Genomic DNA, 14799 nt, shown 5'->3' on the forward strand with positions numbered 1-14799 from the left:
TTTAAGCTTGAGTAACTGAGAGCAGAACTGCAGAAAATTTTACAATTCAGCATCCTTCATGTATGTGCTAGCAGTTGTGTGTGTGGTTTTGAGGCGTTTTTCTGCCTCTCTGCACTACAACAGTGTACATCCTGCTGAACTGCCCCATTATGTTTTTCAAATGGAAGCACTGGGGCTGTGGGAATAATAGAGGCAGAAGCCACTTGGAGGCAGAAATCCTGATGTACATTAGGAATATACTAGATATGGACACATTCTGTTCTTAAATACTGTTTCAAAAAATGTATTAGGCTTATGAAATGCCCATCCCTGCTATTTCAGGGCTCTGGGTGATATACAATATAGTGAGACATTTAAAAGTTAGATAAATATTTAAAATTCTACAGTAGTCTAATAATCAAGTGGCTACAACAACAATTACAATTTGATCCCTGATTCTGGACCGTGATCATCTCCCTTAGGTGAAGAGTAGGGGTGGGGAAACAGTCTGAGGGGGAGAAAAATAGGGAGGGTACCAGGTAGAACGGTAACCGTCACTGTCCTCAACCATCTCTGTCTTACAGGTCCTGAGGCATAAGAATCTGCAGGGCCCCAATGGTGTTTGGCAGAGAGTTCCACCAGGTTGGGGCCAGGACTGAAAAGGCCCTGGCCCTGGTCAAGGACAGCTGGATATGTTTGGGGTCAGGGATCACCAGCACATTGTTTATCCAAAGAGCATGACACTCTCTTGGGGACATATTGGAGGAGCAGGAAGTCTATGCAAGGTCTTACTTGCAAATCTAGATATTAGGGCTTTAAAAATAAAACTACCACTTGCATTAAAAAGCAGTGAGACTGGATACTTGCGTTTTGTCTGATAGTATTCTAAAATAATACCTTTGTGAGTAATTCACATTGGGAGTGCCAAAGGCCTGAAGATTTTTTGCATTCCCAAACAACTGAACAATACTGTTATGCAGGCAGCTTATATGTTCTTAATCATTTTGTTGTTTGCGCGTACCTGTTCTTGTTGCTACTGTTTGTGAGCTGAGTTGATCATTCTGTACCATCCCTGTTCTCATTCTTTCAGGATGTCATCTTTCCACCCATCACTTCCAATCATTTCATGGTTTCTTGCCTGAAGCCAGTTTCGTGACAGTATTATGTTGGTTTGGAATGCTTTGCATAGTGCGGGTGTTTTAAGTCAGCACTGTGAAACTAGAAGTTCTAGACTTGATTTTTTAATACCTTGCTAGAAAACAAAAAAAAAGTATTTTCAGCAGTAGTAATCGTGATATGACTCAAACTCTGATCAGCAGTCCTAGAAAGTTTATTCAGAAGTAAGTCCCACTTTACCCTAGAAATAGGTTTTGGAATTGTCGTGTGTGACTATCATATGGTGTGTTTTAAATCTTGAAGAGTCATATATCCTAGAAACTGCTATCACTGTATTCATATTGTGTTACATCTTATGAATTCAGCAGTGGGAGTTTCCTTTCCCTTACCCCCCAGCCTGATAATGCTAATTGATTGCTAGAGTAGAGTCTATAACAGGGTAGTCTCCTATTCCCTCTCCATACCCCCACCACCACCTGTTTCTTCACAATCTTTTCCCACACCTTCCCAGTTCTCTCCACTGTGTGTGTTTTGCCAGTCCGAACTCCTGCCTACAGCTTGTCTAACTCCTGCCGTTCATAATATGGGCATTCTCCAGAAGACGCAAAATGGGCTTGCTTGTACAGGCAGTCCTTTGAGAAACAGTGTTTTGCACGGTTCCAGATATCAGCTGTCTCCAGACTACTTTAGCTGAGCCACAGGTGGTCTTGCTGAAGTTATGAAAAGGCCAGTTGAATAAACAAGTTAGAGGCAAGAGCATAGCTTCGTCTGATAGGAACACTAATAGGAACAACACATGCAGTGTGATCTATCTGGCAATATTTCGTGTTTCTATTAGGTGATCTGATTGATCTGGTTTGGGGGTTGGACTAGATGACCCTGGAGGACCCTTCCAACTCTATGATTCTATGAAAACTGACATGTACAAGCCCCTGGCTTGTATCCTAGCTATGTTATCCACTCATGGAAGGCACTTCTGCTAATGGGGAGGAGGAAGGGCTTGTTTCCACAGATTCCATACTCTCACTGTTCCCCCACACTGTGGCTTTCTGAACTTCAAGGGAGACAGAACTTGAGGGATATGTCAGGTTGCAGCTGGAGAGGAGAGGGCAGGGAATTCCCTTCCCAAGTATTTAGGTGTTGCCGCAAATTGGATCCAGGCCTGTGTTGTGGTTTTAGGGAATAACACCTTTTAGGAAAACTAGTGCCCCCTTCGCTTTCTTTTCTTGTGACTTTGCATGACTTAAATGCCTTTGACTTGACTGACTGACTGACTTGCTTTATAGGAAACAAATTCACTTTGGAAACAAGACCAAACCAAGAAGGAATAGATGTCAGAGAAGAGCTATTGAAGTTTCACTCCACATATTATTCATCAAATTTAATGGCCATCTGTGTTCTAGGGCGAGGTAAGAATTCCAAACTGTTTATGGGATAGTTTTTAAAACTGAAACCTTTTGAAACTTGCTCTGTAGTAAATTACATAAAGGAAGTTAATAGTTTGTGATTTTCAAAGCTTGAACCACAAATGTGTAAGTCATGAAAGAGGTAAATATTCTTTCAGTAAGTACCTTCATCTTGTTAAGAATGTATTCAAATATAAAAACTGGGATCTGCAGGTCATATTTCTTACAGGTGCTTTTTAGGTCTTCCCCTTCCAGGGATTGTCCTGCACACCTTTAAAAGTTCCTTCCTCAAAAGGTTCCTCTGAAGTCCTATTCCATCCAGTGCATGCTAGATAATGAATGAACTTTTCTTGATAGCTATCGTGGAGTTTTTTGTATTCTCAAAACAGTACTATGCTTTTTGTTTTATACATTTTATTAATTACTATGCAGATCTTTTGTTATTTGTTTGCAATTTGAAAAATTTATGCAGGAACAAACATGGCAGTGTGGGAAGCTAACAAGTATTTTTCAACAATAAACATTTCAAATGTAATTGTATTTACTTTAGAGGCATAGCTAAGATCTTGTTTAATGTGATTTTATTATAGTTATTATCTCTGACTGTGGAAAGAGCTTGCATGCCAGTATGAGTACTTGTTTGCTCATTTCATAGTGACAGAAGTGTATGAGAGAGTGCAGAAGTTCACTTGTAATGCAGACACGTAATGCAAGTCCATTCTTTAGGGACCAGGATTGGGCCATAGTATAATGCAGGGGTGGCCAGAAGTAGCTCTCCAGATGTTTTGCCTACAATTCCCTTCAGCCCCAGCCATTGGCCATGTTGGCTGGGGCTGATGGGAGTTGTAGGCAGAAAACATCTGGAGGGCTACCATTAGCCACCCCTGGTATAATGGATCCTTCCTTTCGCATATGCCAGGGGTGGCCAATGGTAGCTCACCAGATGTTTTTTGCCTACAACTCCCTTCAGCCCCAGCCCAGCATGATGGGAGTTGTAGGCAAAAAACATCTGAAGAGCCACTGTTGGCCACCCCTGGCATGTGCTATTTCCTCTGTTTGCCTGTACTGTAGTTCAGTGTTTAGCTTGACTATTGCAAACTCTAGTTAAAGGGCATTGAAATTCCATTTCACCAAACCATGGGAGTGGAAGGATGAGGTTACAAGGGCAAGGGGGAAAACATGTGATGAAATAATGCTCTCCTAAGTCTTAAACCAACTTTCTGCGTTAACCTGTACCATCTCAATCATTATCCATTTATCATAGCTAAATCATATCATATCTATACATGCTTGATAAGGTGGTTTGATTTTAATAGCGCATATTTACAGTTTAATCCTGTGCAGAATTACTCTGTCAGAAAGAAATACTTCACTGAGTATATGTAAGCTTCAGGTTTGTGGTTGAAGTAAAAATTCTGATGTTTGCAAAATTTGGCAATTGCTAGCCTCCATTTTTTAAAAAGGATTTCTAGTTTTAATATTTGCAGAGAGAAAATATACAGGATAAATGTGGTAAGCTAGAAATTAAAGCAGAATTTAGCTGAGATATTATTTATTTATTTGCTTCATTTAAATTTCTTCCCCAATGGGAACCCGAAGGGCTTGCGTTGCTCTGCTCTCCCCCACTTTGTCCTCACTACAACTATGTAAGGTAGGTTAGGCTAAGACTGTGTGACCAGCCCAGGATCACTCAGCAAGCTTCCAAGGCAGAGTGGGAGATTAAAAACTGGATCTCCCAGAGATTAGTCTAGGGCTTTAATTACTGTGCCATATTTAGTGTCCAGCAACTCCTCATCATTCATGCACACCAGTTTGACTCTGGGCACAGATTGTAAAGTATATTTTTTGGGTATGTGTTTATTAGCCCTGCCTCTAGAAGGGACAATCCCAAGAAAGCTTCTTTAGCATGAGTAACTTTGTTTTGTCTTTAACTGTTCTTATGTAGAATCGCTAGACGAGTTGACCAACTTGATAGTGAAGCTGTTCTCTGAAGTAGAGAACAAAAATGTTCCAATACCAGAATTCCCTGAACATCCTTTCCAGGAAGAACATCTTCGGGTATGTTTTGCAACATTAATGTAAAATCTTTTTTTTTTTATTTTAAGTGTTTTATTGAGAAAAAAAATTGTAATACAACAAACAACTGGTACCCAATAGTTTGTAACCAGCAATATGAGAAAAGAAAAATACAATAAGAATCTGTCACATATATCACATTTGAATACTATGTGCAATTTGCTATATGCACTACATTACAAACAGCTTAGCCAACAAATGCTTACTTACATTGCGTTAATGTAACAGCTTCATTTTAGAACTGCAAACTTAAATTGGAAAATTTAATGTTCTAGTTTTATATCCCTTACTTGGTTAAATTTGGGTTGTTTTGTAAGTGTGATCAGAATTAAAGAGATAATTTTTGGGTGTTGCAATAGTAGGAGATTAGAACTGGTTCCATGATCTGGAAGCTTTGTTTGTTTGTTATTTATTTGGGTGGAGGTGGTTGGTGCAGGTGTAACCAGTCACCTCCTGAAATTTTAATAATTGTTCTGATAGAAAATGCAGTTGAGCTATGTTAATACTGTATTATAGTCTGTGTATGAAATACATATGCATCAATTAAATAGCATCTGGTGTATGAGCAAAAACATGGTAAACATAAGGGCATAAAGGCAAAATGTTAGATTTAGTTTCAGTCTGATTTGACTTTTTTTAAAATTTCACAGCAATGTTACAAAGTGGTACCTATTAAAGACATCAGAAATCTTTATGTCACGTTTCCTATACCAGACCTTCGGAAGTATTATAAGCCAAACCCTGGTCATTATCTTGGTCACCTTATTGGACACGAAGGTCCAGGTAGTCTTTTATCGGAACTCAAAGCTAAAGGTAAGTTCAGCAATGAAATGGTGTTAAGGTAGTAACAGCACACTCCTATACAAAGTTACTCTAGACCAGTGGTCCCCAACCTTTATGGCACCAGGGACCAGTTTTGTGGAAGACAGTTTTTCCATGGACTGGGAGGGGGAGTGGTTTCAGGATGATACAATTATGCACTTTATTTTGGTGTGACAGTTAAGTGTGTGGTTAAGTGTGCAGTCTCTTATCTGGGAAAACTGGGTTTGATTTCCCCATTCCTCCACTTGCAGCTGCTGGAATGGCCTTCGGTCAGCCATATATTTTGCAGAGCTGTCCTTGAAAGGGCAGTTTCTGAGGGATCTCTCTCAGCCCTACCCACCTCACAGGGTATGTGTTGTTGGTGGGGGGGGGAGGTAAAGGAGGTTGTGACCACTCTGAGATTCAGAGCGGAGGGCAGGATATAAATCCAATGTCGTTGTCTTCTTATTATTATTATTACTACATTCTAATATATAATGAAATAATTATACAACTCACGTCCCGGTTGCTAACAGGCCACAGATTGGTACCGGGCCACGGACAGGGGGTTGGGGACCCCTGCTCTAGACTAAGACAATTGATACCTACATAGGAATGCACTGTAAACATACTATGAAACTGTTAGATATAAATGCTTCATTATATTGGTAAGTGGAATTTTTTAAAATCCAACGTTTTAGTTATAATGTGCTTTGTTTGAAGTCTCTTATTATTGTCCTAAACTACTAGTTTGTTTTTAAATTGAAGTTTCAGTGTTCTGTATGCCTGAAAAAGTGTGAGGTATTCTTGTCTTTGCCCTTAGGATCAGCATGCTGTTCCTTACTTTGATGTACATTCTACCTTTCCTACAAGTGCTTACTTAACACACTCTAATTACTAATTGGCTGAATTCAGATTTAATGTCAAACCATCTTTTGGCAACTTTTGGGGAGGGATGGTGGTTCAGTGGTAGAGTATCTGCTTGGTAAGCAGAAGGTCCCAGGTTCAGTCCCTGGCATCTCCAACTAAAAAGGGTCCAAGCAAGTAGGCTTGGAAAAAACCTCAGCTTGAGACCCTGGAGAGCCGCTGCCAGTCTGAGTAGACAATACTGACTTTGATGGACCAAGGGTCTGATTCAGTATAAGGCAGCTTCATATGTTCATATATGTTCAACTGGGAGTCATCCTGCAGACTTGCAGGTTCCCGCCTCCACTTCCTGATTTTCTAACCACAGTGATACCTAGATATGTTAGCACCTTGCCTTAATACAGTACTTGAAACCACAGTTTGAAATAGGTTCACAAACCATAGCTCTGGAGGCAAGGTGGTAAGCATAGTTTGCCCATTCAGACACTAATGCAAGCTATAGTTAGTACCAAACAGGAAGCGGAGGAGGGCACTTTCTATATGCAAGGGTTTGGTAGGGAGGACATGAGCATAGAGGGTCACTTAGGTTTGCCAAACTCTGTTTTGGTTATTTCTGTCTGAGTCCTAAGAGCCCCGTGGTGCAGAGTTCGATCCCCAGTGGAAACTGGGGTTTTCAGGTAGCCACCTCGAGGTTGACTCAGCCTTCCATCCTTTCGAGGTCGGTAAAATGAGTACCCAGATTGCTGGAGGGAAAGCGTAGATGACTGAGGAAGGCAATGGCAAACCACCCCGCAAAAAGTCCGCCGTGAAAACGTTGTGAAAGCAACGTCACCCCAGAGTCGGAAACGACTGGTGCTTGCACAGGGGACCTTTCCTTCCTTTTCCTGTCTGAGTCCTAACCACTATTTCAGTTAAGTGCTCTTGTCAGAACACAGACGTAAGCAACTTCAGCAGCTCAGGGCAAAAATTCTAACGTGAATTTGAGCCTGTTTTGTTTTGATGCATTTTGGGTGCTCTTGGGAATTGCTTTGAAAATATAATTTGTGAATGAGTTTACATAAATGTCAGAGAAATGTGACAACAAGGTGGGAAATCCATGTTCCTCCTCATGCTTGTCTTCCTTATAAATCATTACATAGACAAATGATTAGATAATATTCCACTGAAAGTAGCAGTGCATTTCCTGTAATTGTCAGGGAAGAACATGGAAGAATTATTGGGATTTTTTTTGTCAAGTAGTAACAGCTTTAAGTGGATAATGTTACCTTTAGCTAAGTTTAGCTATTGGAAAATACATTTATTCAGCGTTTACAGTGTTGAGCTGTGAGTGAAATACGCTTCAAAAAACATAGCACCAATGTGCCATATTGCTTTAATTAGTTTATGTATTCAACTGAATATCTAAATATGAACTATCCGTATCAACTGACATGCAAATTGACATAATATAGGGTAGAAAAGGGGTTCTTGTTACCATTATTATACTATGCAGGGCTTTTTTTTCTGGAAAAAGAGGTGCCAGAACTCTCAAAGAGGAAAACAAAGGAGAAACACACAGGCGTCTCTCATGAATTTTTAAACATCTTTTGAGACTTTTGTTTCTACAAAGAGGTTCTGGAACTCTGTTCCGTTGGATTCTTCCAGAAAAAAAGCCCTGATTGTGTATCCCCCCCAAATACCTTATGCTACACATAAGCTAACACTTTACCACAGTAAAGATCTTATCCTGCACTTCGTGTTCCCCATCTAATTAGGATCTGCTCAGTTCCTCCTATTTTAAGGATTTTTTGAGTGCTCTATTTGACATCAGCCAGTAATAGTTGTGCATTCATTTTTTAATTTGCATTACATCTAAGCACACAGTCCTAAATTTCCCCTTTGCATAGTCTTGCATACAAATTGTAAGCATTCTGTATTACAGTCCTTCTCTTGAGGATGGTGAAATGTCCCCCCCCCCCAAAAAAAATAACATCCAAGAGTTTGCTTCCTTCCTGTCATTTGTTTTCTAGCAATTTTCTCAGCGATTATCTTTTCCCTTCAAATTACTAACCCCCAGGTTACTTACTTTGATAGATATGGTTTAAACAAATACCTACTAAACTAAATGCTGCTGTCAGGCAAGGGTGAGAGTAGACTCATGTCCAAACAAGACAGATGCTCACCCAACATGATCCAAGGCCATGGAAAGGAGCTTTATTTGCATATGTGGACTTTCCCATCAACTTCATCATCAGGGATAGTTTCGTGCATATATTCACATTGTGCAAGTGGCTCTGTCATCAGTAGGGTTGCCAAGTCCAATTCAAGAAATAGCAGGGGACTTTGGGGGTGGAGCCAGGAGAAGTTGGGGGTGGAGCCAGGAGCAAGGGTGCGACAAGCATAACTGAACTCTGAAGGGAGTTCTGGCCATCACATTTAAAGGGACCGCACACCTTTTAAATGCCTTCCTTCCATAGGAAATAATGAAGGATAGGGGCACTTTCTTTTGGAACACATAGAATTGAACCCCCTGGTCCAATCTTTTTGAAACTTGGAGGGTATTTTGGGGAGAGGCACCAGATGCTACGCTGTGAATTTGGGGCCTCTACCTCAAAAGACAGCCCCCCCAGAGCCCCAGATACCCGTGGACCCATTCTCCATTATTTCCTATGGGAATACATCTCCATAGGGAACAACAGAGTGCCCAGCAGACCTCCCCCTCCCCCCGCTTTCTGATGACCTGAAGCGGGGGGAGGGCCTCCAATCCGGGGGATCCCCTGCCCCCACCTGGGGATTGGGAACCCTATTCATCAGTGTTTAAAGGAAGTAGGTGAGGCCACTTGGGCAAGAGCTCTGTGCGTGCACTGGAATGCACAAGGAGTATTGGATCAGACTGAGATGTATTTCAAGCAACCTTCCAAACCACTTGGAGGATTATGGATGAGCTGTGAACTCACATGATTCCTCCAGCCCCTGACTTTATCATAGTTTGCTGTGTCATGGTGCCTCAGCAAACTGGGTTGAATCCTGCCTATATTTTCTGCATGTGCAAGGATGTGTGAGTGTGATTTTCATTGATTTCCCCTCTGCTGTGGCAGCCTTCCAAGTCCCTTTCTTACATAAGCCCAGGGAAATGCTGATCACCACTTTGATGTCAGGAAGCAATTTTCTCCGGGCCGTTTTGGCCAGGGATCCTGGCAGGGTTTTGTTTTGTGTTTTGGCCATCTTCTGGATGATCCCAAACCTCCCAGCCTTGGTCAGTTTTGGGGTGGGGGGAGTAGTCATGAATTTCCTATGTTACCCAGAATTTTCCAGTGTTTCCCTTGTGTCAGAACGTTACCCTATTTTTTTTTCTTGTGTGAAAAGACAGCCATTTTGGGTTCAGCAAACAGAATACTTGGATTATTAGACCTGTGTGATATTGGTGCAAACTCCTTAGTTATCCAAAGATGTAATGTTTCATGCTACTGCAATTTGTTTTGCATACATGTAACCTGATTTTGTCACTTTATCTATTCTTCCTTGATAGCGTTAGTGGTAGTAGAATGCAAACATTTGTCCTAATACTGTGTCTTCTGTGCGAGCAAAAACAACAACAAAAATGTTTACATATGATTTCTTTATTTTATAGGCTGGGTAAATACACTGGTTGGAGGACAAAAAGAAGGTGCTAGAGGTTTCATGTTTTTCATCATTAATGTTGACCTCACCGAAGAAGGACTCTGTGAGTGAATCATTCCTTTCCTTCTGGTGCATTTGCATTTAGATCATCTTAACATAATGGGCTATTCTAACTATGCTTATTCTGTGTGCCTGGAAGAGAGAAATTATGATAAAAAATGAGATTTGCTTTGTTAGACATAAACAGGCTAATTTTTCCGAAATAGCACCATTTTGGAAACAAAATACTTTGGCAATTTAAATTGTTATGAACGCTAAAATTGTGGGGCTGTGGGAGAGCTACAGAAGACAGATAAGGAAGTCCCTTTCCATGAATGAAGCTTTCTTATGGATCATAGTAGGAACCAATCGCATAAGTGTCCCAATGAATTTGTATTGCCAGGGATCCTTCTGCATCTCTTAGTGTTATATTATGTGCTTTATGTGTTCTTGTTCTTTTGTACATAAAGATGCTTTTTAAAGTACTGTATGCATATTAAAATGAAGTAATTGATAATTTCGGTAATTTTAAGTAGCCTTTTTGTTCTAGTCTGTTCTCTATCAGAAGCCTGAAGAGTTAGAAGTATAACAGACACAAAATTGTGGAGTTGGTTTCTGAAAAATAATTACATCTACATGTAATCTTTGTTTTTAGTACACGTGGATGATATTATTTTGCACATGTTCCAGTATATACAAAAGCTGAGAACAGAAGGACCTCAAGAATGGGTTTTTCAGGAATGCAAGGTAAGATATCAGTTTTCATTCTAGTGTTTCTATAGATATCCACTCTAAATTTCCGTGGTTTAACAACACCATGGTTAGAAACAAGGTTATCTCTGATAAGTATTTCTTCATGAATGAATACCAGTTCGAACAACAAACATGTAAATATTTGAAATGTCCCTTTTCAAATATAGTAAAATCTAATTTCAAAAATAGTAATTTATAAATTCAGTACATCTGTAAATATCTATTATGTCAGGATTTCAACTTTTAATTTCCCTTTTTTAAAAATACACTAACTTTGTTTAACTGCCTCAGCCACTAGTGAGTGAGGGGATTTCCTCTGCCCTCTCACTATTACAGCTTCTCAAGGCTGGGGAGTTTGGGATTGCTTATCACTTTGCCTATGGCATCAGTTTCAGTGACAAATTGGGAAGCAAGGAGATAATGGCAGTCTTCTAGCAGTGTATACTGAGTCAAATAAATACCTGAAAAATTGGCTCTAATTCAATGAATGACAGCCTGAAAACAGATGATACTAGGGTGTGCAAGAAAAAAAATTTGGCTGAATTTGGATTGGGTATGCCTGACATGAAAATATTCAGAATTTTAGAATATTCCTGAATACCAGCATAAATACTGGTATTTGGGTTACTACTTGGGAAAGCCCCGTTGGGTAAAATGGAAAAGGGATTTAAAGTTTTAATCTCTGCTGCGTTAGCTCCACAGAAAACGATGGCAAGGGGAGGGCTCTCCCTCCTTGCCACACAGACCTGGCTGGGAGCTTCTTCTGTGGGTTGGTTTAAACCACCCCACAGAAGAAGCAGCTGCCCCCAGGATCTGTGTGCTCTCTCTCCCCGCACAAAGACCTGGCTGGGAGAGGATCAGCTGGAGTGGCAGGAGATCTGAGCTGCCACCACCCCAGGTGATCCTGGGCTTGCTCCTCTTGCATTTCAGTTTACACCAAGCTGCAAGAGAATCCAGCCAGCCCTTCCCTGTGGAGTTGGGCTGTAATTTTGGTGCGATTCCAGGGAGGGTATGGAAGGGGTTTAAACCCCTTTCCTTCTCTCTGGAGTCATGCTGTACCTGTGGCCTGACTCCAGAAGGAGAGATTTAAACTTGGGATGTCCAAATAAAAGACGAATATTTGGGTGGAGCTACGGGTATTTTCCTTGGCACCCTGCAGTATTGGTCCTAGAGATGCCCAGGGTAGGGAAAGGCCATCAACAGTGCTGGTCGTGGAAATGCCCTGATACAGCATTTTGGGAGCCTTATATGTAGTCACTTGAAAACAGAACATGGGAATAGGCAATTATTTGTTAAGGACCACCCATTCTCTCATAATTTGTTTAAGGAAAATCATGTTGCAGGTTGTTCAATACAGGTTTACGTTACCAGTAATCTTGTATTCATAGTAAAGGACTGTGGTATTTGCCGCTTGGAACTCAACTTGGAGGGCTGTGTCCTTTTTGTTACTGTTCTGCGAGATCTGAAGTTTGTAGCTTGCTGCTCCCCATTATTTACTGTCATCATAATTAATTTCGTTAATTGTACACTTTCTATTTGTTCCCTTAGACAATAGTACTTGCCAGCTATTTTGTTATTTGTAAATTTGGATCTGGACAACCTCAGGGGACTCAAGGATGCAGCAAGAAAAGGGAGATTTGTGCTCTGCCTCCCCTTGTTGCAGCCTCCTTCCCCCTCTGAAAAATGGCCACTGGGCATTAGAGGACCCTCAGGAACTGAATGGGATGCAGTGCAGGGGACTGTAGTGAGGAAGGGAGAGGAGAGTTGGAGCCTATTCCCTTACATTCGGCAGCATTCATTACACTGCAGTATATTCAAGATATTTTGTGAGTATTTTGTGTGTGTGTGTACACATGCATGTGCCTGGAAGTCATGGTTGACTTCTGGTGGCCTCTACTGGGGCTTGGATGTTTATGTTTCAGAGAGGTGATCAATCTATTGCCTCTACGTCCTGGCCCTGGTCTTCCTTGTTCTCCCATTCCAGTACTTGCCGCATGGGTCAGCCCTACTTTAGCTTTCTACATCTGATGAGATCAGGCTTGCCTGGGCTATCCAGATCAGGACGTATATTTAGCTGATTGAAGTTTCAGAAACTAAATGATGTAAACGTACAAGGTCTATTTCCCCTTATTAAATAACAATAATAGTCTGACAATTATTTATACCACGGAAATTTGCATTGCCGTCTTGTCTTTTCCCCCCTCTTTTTTTAGGATCTAAATGCCGTAGCCTTCAGATTTAAGGATAAGGAAAGGCCCTGTGGTTATACATCAAAACTTGCAGGGATGCTGCATGTGAGTGACAGTGTTATGGTATATAGAATGCAAGACTGAGTGTGATATAGGGAATACATATGCTTCCAAAATTTAGCGTTGACATTAACTTAGTATGTTGCGGGGGGGGGGAGCATGATTATCATTTTTTATGCCCTAACCTTGCATCTTGCTCTGGACAGGTAGAGTCATCTAGAAGAGGCCTAGTAGAGCACTGATTTACCACATAGTTACTGCTGTCATGGTATCAGTGTTCATTGTTTTCAGACTAATGGTTCCATGTATAAACTGAAACAAGATGCGTAGTCAAGGCTGACTCCTGATTTATGCAGGATGTGCCTAAATAATTTGTGGTTTCATTTTTTCTAGCACTGCTGACCAGTTGGTACTCAGAAAAACATACTGTCAGTAGTCTTATTCTTATGTTAATAAGTTTTCCTTTATCATGCTTATTTGCGACATGATCCAATGAAGGTGTTGCTGTTATCCTGCTACAGTCTTACTAAGTTGAACGTTATCTATAAGTGATTCAGTACTGGGAGTCAAAACTCTCTTCTGGAGTTTCAATATTTTATAGTGACTTGTCTCATGAGGTCCTGTACAGACAAGGATGTCTGCAAACTGTGGCTTGTAAATTAGGGATCCTCTAAGCCAGGGATCTAAATTCTTCAGAATTTTTGTAACTGTGTTTGGTTTTTAAGAAGATTAATATATGAGCACATTTACTGCTTACTTTCCTCAAAGTAAGCAGTAATAGTACATTTATGTGCTGCAGAAATATCCTCCAGGGGTCAGCATTTACTACTTTTAAAATTATTTTTATTAGTGTCACAAGTATTTTTTGGAATGGATGGCCTTTTGTTCTGAAATGTTATGGTATACTGCTGTAGGACCAAATGTCTGGGCTTTCGTTTGTACATTTTTTTTTAGTGACTGCAGTTTGTTTCTTTAATATTATTGAGCATACCTTTCCTCTTCTCCCCCACCCCCAAACACTGTAATTTCTTTTAGTACTATCCTATAGAAGAAGTCCTTGCTGCTGAATATTTACTAGAAGAGTTTAGACCTGATTTAATTGAAATGGTGCTGGATAAACTGAGACCTGAAAATCTTCGGTAAGTTATATTGCCAGATATCGATATTCTATACAACTTCATGCTTCATCCTTAATCCTGTTAGTACATAAGGGCTTGGATCCTGCTAAAAATATCCAGAGCATAATTCTCTCTCTTCCCCTTTCTACTGCAGCCCAAATTGCAACTTGGAATGCTGAAGACAGGGGACCCTCCCAGGAAAAACATAGAGGGGGAGGGATTGAAGATCTGCCATGGTGGGTGGGGTATCAATGGAAATTGCTCCCTCCCTTATTCATAGAAATCTATGGGATCTAACCCAAATACTATATTTAATGTTACACAGAATTACATACATATGAAGAAGCTATTTAATTTTGTCTTTTGATTTGATTGAAGAACAATACTTAGCAGAACATGGCTTTGAGAAAAGTAAGGGTGAAGCCGTTGAACAGCCTTAAATTTAACTTCACTGGCTAGTAATCTCATCAGCATTCATATTAGAAGGCTTCATAACATTTTAGACAAGAGATGTTTTATTCATGTGCCAACCAGTGCCAATAAGGAACAACTAGAGTTACATTATATGATTTTGAAAGGTTCCCCTCATTGCTGATTCTTCTGTGTATTTTAGTCTTGAGCTTAGTTCAGAAGAACTTCCAGGTCTTGGCTTAGAGATGAACTACAAATCTTAACACTCGCTTGTGGTCTTCCCTCTCCCCCCCTTCAGTATGATGCTTCTTTTTTTCTTTAATGTTAACCATACTTTCCCTTAACATTTGAATTGATGTGCTATAGTAGCTCTTATTCAAATAC

The 14799-nt window shown here is 40.4% G+C and overlaps 1 protein-coding gene across 5 annotated transcripts in view; it reads left to right on the forward strand.

Annotated features, from left to right (window-relative positions):
• IDE (insulin degrading enzyme) overlaps nt 1-14799 on the forward strand; it is a 102879-nt gene that overhangs the window by 41665 nt on the left and 46415 nt on the right. For all 5 annotated transcript variants that reach the window (XM_060241345.1, XM_060241343.1, XM_060241344.1 and 2 more), the window contains exons 5-11: nt 2382-2504; nt 4447-4559; nt 5228-5390; nt 9856-9948; nt 10540-10631; nt 12851-12931; nt 13922-14025. In XM_060241345.1, coding sequence (XP_060097328.1) covers nt 2382-2504; nt 4447-4559; nt 5228-5390; nt 9856-9948; nt 10540-10631; nt 12851-12931; nt 13922-14025 — 769 coding nt within the window. The remainder of the gene's footprint in view (nt 1-2381; nt 2505-4446; nt 4560-5227; nt 5391-9855; nt 9949-10539; nt 10632-12850; nt 12932-13921; nt 14026-14799) is intronic.

Source organism: Heteronotia binoei, chromosome 6 (assembly GCF_032191835.1).
Source record: "Heteronotia binoei isolate CCM8104 ecotype False Entrance Well chromosome 6, APGP_CSIRO_Hbin_v1, whole genome shotgun sequence".
NCBI classification, from domain to species: Eukaryota; Metazoa; Chordata; class Lepidosauria; order Squamata; family Gekkonidae; genus Heteronotia; species Heteronotia binoei.